The 7,858-nt window shown below is 52.2% G+C and overlaps 1 protein-coding gene across 1 annotated transcript; it reads left to right on the top strand.

Annotated features, from left to right (window-relative positions):
- Positions 1-481: 481 nt before the first annotated feature.
- On the top strand, positions 482-5,853 carry LOC128297513 (collagen alpha-1(I) chain-like). Its single transcript, XM_053033168.1, has 6 exons — positions 482-790; positions 962-1,845; positions 1,915-2,013; positions 2,078-3,202; positions 3,267-3,806; positions 3,871-5,853. The coding sequence occupies exons 1-6, from the start codon at positions 499-501 to the stop codon at positions 5,596-5,598; spliced, it is 4,668 nt and encodes a 1,555-aa protein (XP_052889128.1). The 5' UTR covers positions 482-498; the 3' UTR covers positions 5,599-5,853.
- Positions 5,854-7,858: the final 2,005 nt, after the last annotated feature.

Raw genomic sequence — 7,858 nt, 5'->3', positions numbered from 1 at the left:
TCTCTCCAACTGCGTTCAAAACGAGAGTTGTCAGTGTTTTACATATTTCTAAGTTCTATTTCGGTGTTTTTATCGTCTACCCGCCAACAAGTGCTGATAGCGCGCGCAACGCGACAACGTGTGGATGATGTGAAATTGAATTTAGACCACGCGTTACTGGTGCAGTGTACCAATTTGATAGTGACACAAAATTGAGGCCTCAAGAGCCGTCCAATTTTTCCGGGCTCCAACACCACAATGTTTTAGGAACGGATTCTTATCAGCGCTTGAGAGTAACCCGGTGGCTGTGCTGTTGCTCTTGTTTCATGAAATGTAGTACAGTGGCGCTCTAGTGATCGTTTAGTTCAGTTTGTTCCATTTGCTAATTGATCGTTTCGTGTGCTCTACCTACATTTTGAACCTTTTCCTCAGAATATCCGAAAGGCGAACACAGGACAGCGAACATGTGCTAAGGGAGAGTCCACAAAACCCGAACGGAGGATAAGCCCACGCACCACCATGAAGTTCCGTCTCGGACGTCCGCTACTTCTGGCGGTGTTCTTTATCATAGTGATACTTGCCGATCAGATACGATGCGACGAAGAACCGGCTGCTGCATCGGTCAAACCGGTGAAAAGGAAGACCAAAAAAAGCAAATCAAAAAAGCTGGCTACGAAGAACCTAAAAAAAGTGCGCCCGGATCGTCCCCAAGCCGACCGGCCTCAAGCACAAGCACCAGAATACGATTCAGCGTACGATTATGGGGAGAACTACGATTACGGAACGGATCCCGATTATGATGGTGAGAATGGTAAGTATGCTTGAAAGGGGACACTAAATGACTATCATATGCTCCATCACTTAACGTGCTGTATGCTAGATGAATTAAGCTCGATGATCGCTTTGCCAGCTGTGCGTGCACGAGCGATCTTCTCACAGATTAGCGGTATGATGTAATGATTTCACGGTTTTCTTGCTAAAGGCACTCGCACTCCAGATGCTGGCTTCCGACAGCCAGATGACGAGATCCCTCGCGTCTCGACGACCAGCACCACCACGCGGGCACCCGAACCAGAACCGATTGTACAACCCTTCACCTGTCATCACGAAGGCAAGTGGTACCGGGAAGGGGAAGTGTTCCAGTCCGGCTACAAAGGTTGTGCGACGTGTCGCTGTAGAAATAGTTCGATACAATGTGACGAGGCAGACTGCCCACGAGTCATCCCGACTACTACAACCACAACCACTACAACGACCACAGAGAAACCGGAGTTCGATGCATCGGCTGTTGGTAATCGTCTCCCAGCAGCTCCTTCTGGCGAGCCGGGTGTCCCTGGCGAAGCGGGTCAACCGGGCATTCCTGGTACTCCTGGCATTCCTGGACCACCAGGTCCTCCAGGACCAGCACCAGATCTATCGTTCTACACGCAACAGATGCAAGAAACCATGGGCGGAGCAGATAAAGGCCCTGGGCCAGAAAACTTCCAGTTCATGCAAGCTCAGGTCGGTCCAGTTGGTCCACGAGGTCCACCCGGTCCTACTGGTACAACAGGACCACAAGGATTCCAAGGTTCGCGTGGTGAACCTGGTGAAACGGGACCCCCCGGTGTCGGTGGTCCACCCGGACCACGTGGATTGCCCGGACCTCCCGGTAAAGATGGTGCCGCTGGTGATGATGGCGAAGTCGGACCACAAGGTCCTGTTGGATTGTCTGGACCGCGAGGATTGCCGGGTATGCCCGGAGTCCCGGGACTGAAAGGGCATCAAGGTCTACCTGGACCCGAAGGTATGAAAGGTGAATCTGGAGCTGTGGGAGAAAAGGGTTCCGTTGGAGCTACTGGACCAGCAGGAGTTCCAGGAGCAGTGGTGCGTAGAAATCCATATTGGCATCGATTAGTGTTTTGCGATGTTCTCATATTGTACTTGCTTTCACAGGGACCTGCAGGACCTCGAGGGGAAAGAGGACGCGAAGGTCCTCCGGGACCAGCAGGTTTGAGGGGCATTGATGGAATTGCTGGACCACCGGGACCTCCGGTAAACAATTATTATGATTTAAAAACAGTCACCCATGTTTTACTACGTAACTTCACGATTACAGGGTCCTGTTGGTAAACAAGGTCCGCCTGGCTTTCCCGGAAGCAATGGAGCTAAGGGAGATATGGGAGCGGCCGGTCCGAAGGGTAGCCAGGGACCTCAAGGTCCCCGAGGTGAATCCGGTCGTCCAGGGCAACCGGGAGAACCAGGCTTGAATGGTCCACCGGGCAAAGACGGAGTATCTGGCGAAAAAGGAAGTCCTGGTTCGCCTGGTATAGCGGGTCCTCCTGGATTCCCTGGTCCACGAGGCGCACCGGGAGCCAATGGAAGTCCGGGAGATGCAGGCAGCAAAGGAGAACCAGGCCTACCCGGCGAGCGAGGGTACAAAGGGGAATCAGGCATTAAAGGAGAAGCTGGCATTCCCGGGCCACGCGGTCTACCGGGAGCAGTTGGCCCGGAAGGAAAGCGAGGAAAACGAGGCATGAAGGGACCCACGGGTCTTCCGGGACCACAGGGAGAACGTGGTTTACCAGGATCGCCTGGACTACCCGGGCCCGACGGCGCTCAGGGTGTTAAGGGGCAGTCCGGAGATCGCGGTGCGATGGGACCCCAGGGCCCGAAGGGATCCAGTGGAGATCCGGGACCACCAGGATCACCAGGCATGCAAGGTTTACGTGGACAACCGGGGCGAGCGGGTGCACAGGGTAAGGCTGGTACTCCTGGGGAACGCGGATTGCCCGGTGCAGACGGTAAAGTTGGTGAACCGGGAGTACAAGGTTTGCAAGGATTGCCCGGCCCGATGGGATTACCCGGTGATAAGGGATTCACGGGTGAACCTGGAAAGGACGGAGACATTGGACCTCCTGGGCCAGTTGGACCGAGAGGAGACGCCGGTAAGGATGGACCCCCAGGAATATCAGGACCTCCAGGTCCTCCCGGAAATGACGGTGATAGAGGCCCGCCCGGTACGCCTGGTCCCAGAGGATTCCAAGGCCTTCCGGGTACATCGGGTAATCCTGGAGCACAAGGAAAGGATGGACAGAATGGACCACCCGGTCCACCAGGTCCCGCTGGCCAGCCGGGTATTCGTGGCGAGCGAGGATTCCCAGGAGAACGAGGACCGGTTGGAACGCCGGGAACCCCGGGTCTGCGAGGAGAACCAGGAGCACAAGGAAACGATGGACCGCCGGTACGTTTATTATATTTAAATCTGTTCTACAACGTATACAACAAGTTATTCATTCTTGATACAGGGCTCCCCGGGACCGAATGGTATGAAAGGACATCAAGGTGCTCCTGGTATGGTGGGACTTCCAGGCTTGCGTGGTCCAGCAGGACCGGCGGGAGATAAAGGAGAACGTGGAAGCTCCGGACCACCCGGACCAGAGGGTCCTGCTGGACGTGTCGGAGAACGAGGACTTCAGGGTCCATTGGGACCTCCTGGACCTCCGGGAGAACCAGCTGAGAAGGGAGAACCCGGCACACCAGGAATTCCTGGCGAACCTGGCGCACCTGGTGCAGTTGGCGAACGAGGTGCAGTTGGTCCGCAAGGTCTTCAAGGATTCCCTGGGCCTCAGGGCCCTGTTGGAACGCCAGGAGCAAAGGGCGATCGCGGAAACATGGGTCTCAAGGGTGAACAAGGTAACTCCGGTCTGCCAGGTGTGCCCGGTGAACCTGGACCACAAGGATTGATCGGCTTGACTGGCTCTAAGGGAGCACGTGGGGAACCGGGATTGCGCGGAGAAACGGGACCGATGGGAACACCAGGACGTCCAGGAGACCAAGGGCCAATTGTAAGGATTATTTGCCACTCAGCAGCAGTTGTAAATGCTCACTCATGATTCACCTCTTTTTCAGGGTCAAACGGGAAATCCAGGTGCACCAGGAACAGCGGGAATGCCAGGTCTGAAAGGAAATCCGGGAGACACTGGGCGACCTGGAAACGCAGGACCCCCTGGCATACCTGGACAGCAAGGCGCAGAAGGAATTAAAGGAGAAGCGGGCAGCGATGGACCTCCGGGTGCGCCTGGCAATCAGGGTCCACAAGGTGTACCAGGCGATCGCGGATTGCCTGGACTGCCTGGTCCGAGTGGAACACAAGGTTTAAGAGGAATGCGCGGAGCTGCCGGTGAACCAGGCACTCCCGGTAAACCGGGCAACGATGGTCCGCCTGGTGCTCCGGGACTACTCGGACCACCGGGACCTCCAGGACCGACAGGTGACACTGGACCGGAAGGTATGCCCGGTAAGCAAGGACCGCCTGGAATCGCTGGACGAACGGGTGATAAGGGACCGATTGGAAATCCGGGAACGCAGGGCACATCTGGTGCGCCTGGCCTACCTGGACCACCAGGACCGCAAGGTCCACTAGGACAAACCGGTGAACGAGGACTACGAGGTGAAAATGGGCCTCAAGGTGTAGATGGTCCTCCGGGACCACGAGGCAAACCGGGTCCTCCCGGATTGGAAGGACCCAAGGGCGAGAACGGAGAACCTGGTCTCAAAGGTACCAAGGGACATCGAGGATTGATTGGTTTACAAGGTTTACCCGGTCCCGCCGGTCCTACAGGAGATAAGGGTAACGCCGGCAATGAAGGACCTACCGGAAAACCCGGAGAGGCCGGACCTCGTGGACCGCCTGGACGTGATGGATCACCGGGTCTGCAGGGAATGCTCGGTTCGGCTGGACCCCGTGGTCCACCTGGAAATGATGGTAAAAATGGACAGCCTGGGCAGCCTGGACCTCCGGGCCCTCCTGGACCGCCGGGTGATGGAGTCGGATATGATGCGGCCGCTCTGGCTGCTCTGCTTGGCCATGGTCAGATGAGCAATACCAAGGGTCCAGATCCGAACATGGGCGATGAACCGATGAATCTTGGCCGTGTGTTCGAACTAACCGATGAGGAACGTCAGAAGCTTGTTGAGAATGCGTACGAAAAACTCAAGTCTGCCTTTGCAACGTTTAAGAAACCGGATGGAAAGCAGACTTCACCTGCGAAGACCTGCCGGGATCTGTTCGCTGCCCACCCCGAGTATACTTCTGGCCATTACTGGATTGATCCGAATGAAGGTGACGCTCGGGACTCGATTCTAGTGTACTGCGATGCCGAAAAGAAGGCTTCTTGCATACTCCCGCAGCCCCTCCGTACCAAAGAACTTTATTACGACGGCGAAGAGCAGGAAGTATGGCTAGGCGAACTGAAGGAAGGCATGAAGATAAGCTACAAGTCGGACAGTAATCAGATCGGATTCCTTCAGCTACTCTCAGCCAGTGCCTCCCAGAACGTCACATATCACTGCCGTAACAGTGTGGCTTACTACAGCAAGGACAAGAACAACTACAGACAGAGTCTGAAATTCCTTGCCTGGAACGACGCGGAACTCACGGCCCGAGGTCCACAGCGACTGCGGTACGAAGCTTTACAAGATGACTGTCAGCATCGAACGGCACACTACAGCCAGTCTGTGTTGAGCTACAGTACCGACAAACCGATGCGATTGCCCATCATCGACATTGCGATCCGTGACGTTGGTGAGGCACATCAACAGTTCTGGATCGAGGTTGGAGCCGTGTGCTTCCAGTGAGAAAGAGAGAAAGCAAAGGGGAGAAAGTATATCCGGGATATGGGAAAGCGGGTATAGCAACAAAGAGACGAATGGTGATGCTGGTTATGAAGCGATTGTGATGACTATTTCCTTAGGGAACAGGGATGTCGATTCCTCTTCGTGCTTTAAACTCCGCAGAAGATGCAAAGCGGATCCTGCAACAAAATCATCTTGGTTGGAGGGATCTTTGTCTTTTCTGCAGGAGTAAGCAAGCGCGTGCGCGTGTATGTGTGTGTGTACAAAAAAAAGGAGTAATAAAATAATATAGTGGTAACATAATTTTACGCAACTCTATTATGTTGAATTGAGGTCGTCCGATTTATGATAAATTAATTTATTAATTCATTCATTCATTCGATATTTAACCAATTTATTAAATAATTAATTGCATAATATGTGTGGTGTGTAGACAGACACACTTATACTATTTGACAGTTTTTAACAAAAGTTAAGCATTAACAATAACTCAAGTTTCAAACGCGACAAATAAGCACGTGCCGCTGTACAAAAACAACCAGTGTAACATTCACAACACCAGCGACATCTACCTTTCATTACAACAATCACTGCCCAATGAAAGATTTCGATGAAACGTTTCACGTTGAGTTTCCCAACCCAAGTGGATTTTCCACTGGCAATTCGGAACTAATCAGGACCGATTTCCCAACGACCCAACTCGACTTATCACTGGGTGGGTTCTCTTGATGTCTTGTGGGCGTTATTAATAATACTATTGTAAATGGAAAAGTAAAGATTTGGTGCAAATATGTAAACTTATATTATCGATATTGAGATTACAATTTTGATATAAATTATACACTCACAAATTCAACATCAACCTTCCTTGAACTGGAGACTAAAAGGTCTAATAAGTTGATACTTGAATTGATACGAATAGGTTAAGGAATTAATTCAGACAACCTATTCATGGCAAGAAGCAACTATTGAAAAACTGAGATACCGAATTCTTGCGCTGGTAATCGTGCAACAAACTGCGCAACATTGTCCATCGAAGGATGGAGGAAGATGTACGGAGGCATGAACGTGTAATGGAATTATAATTTATCATTACACACACGAAATGGACAGTTATGTTACGATTCTGGGACGACCGTCGTGCGCTACCCTCGAGGCTGATTGGGGAACGAAGATCTCGGCATGATGTCTCCCGATGTGCAGTGGGTACATCATGAGAAACCATTTCCGACGCCAGAAAGGGCCATTGCGGGAAAAGTGTTACTGTGTTGTTTTACCAAGGGAGGCCCCCGTGTCGGTGAGACGCAGCTTCTGGATGTGACGGCGATTAATCTCGGATCAAACACGGATGCAGATGAGCAAGAGCTAGCCAGCTACGACCTCACGCAACGTTGCCATCGGGGTGTCTCTGCTGGCCGAGATGTGCTGGTTGTCTAATTATTATCTCCCACGGGTTTGCCGTTGCCTTATTATCATTCCGATGATCGTTGGAGGCTGGAGAACTGGCCTGACAACTGGCCAGTGACATGGGGTGCTGTCCAACGGAGACCTCCGCAAGCGCGTGTTGGTTGGTCATACGGTGAATTCAGTAGCACGACGACGATGTACACGGTCACGATGAGCATCGAGGTGCGATCCGTGCAAAGTGCATACAAATTGAGCAGCAAACGCGTGTTCACTTCTTTTCGTCCTCCAAGTCAGTGGAGTTGACTCACACGAAGAACGCTTACGAAGAGGCGCCTGAGATGATCAAAATCAGTGATCTTATCTCAATTGGAACAATGGGCGAATGTTACAGATGTGATATACATTTGCATATCAGATTGTGTTGAGGGATCTTTGGAACGATCGAACGGATTGGTAGAAAGTAAAACACAATCTGGAGAAACAAAGTCAATGAGCAGCTGGACAATTACAAGTCTCATTGCCATGAGCGAGGAGATGAAAAGGTGTCGAACGAGAAAACATCCTGAATTCGTAGCTCTAGATGTTTGTGGTTCTTGGGAATATGACTACTTTTGCCCTTATTTCGTAGAAAACCACCCCTTCTGCTCAAACCAACTCGTTACAACACGACGACAGCTGTGCAAACAGTCGTGAACTTCCATTTAATGGCACCTGTTTCGATCCCTCCCAGTCTTGGGCGAGATCGAACGACCACGGAACTACGAGGCAAACCCCTCGCTAGCTAGTCTTACCATTACCAAACATATCACCATCATGAATCATACACATCCACCACAACGGACAGTCCTACAACGGC

Source organism: Anopheles moucheti, chromosome 2 (genome assembly GCF_943734755.1).
Source record: "Anopheles moucheti chromosome 2, idAnoMoucSN_F20_07, whole genome shotgun sequence".
In the NCBI taxonomy this organism is placed as follows: Eukaryota; Metazoa; Arthropoda; class Insecta; order Diptera; family Culicidae; genus Anopheles; species Anopheles moucheti.
The sequence above is the reverse complement of the archived record's forward strand: the minus strand, read 5'-3'. Positions and strand labels throughout refer to the sequence as shown.

What these genes read in the sequence shown, in the direction of transcription:
- LOC128297513 (XM_053033168.1), top strand. Translation starts at nt 499, where the DNA reads ATGAAGTTCCGTCTCGGACGTCCGCTACTTCTGGCGGTGTTCTTTATC. An exon ending in CGATTATGATGGTGAGAATG is followed by an intron (nt 791 to 961) that starts GTAAGTATGCTT and finishes TTCTTGCTAAAG; the next exon opens with GCACTCGCACTCCAGATGCT. An exon ending in AAGGAAACGATGGACCGCCG is followed by an intron (nt 3,203 to 3,266) that starts GTACGTTTATTA and finishes TTCTTGATACAG; the next exon opens with GGCTCCCCGGGACCGAATGG.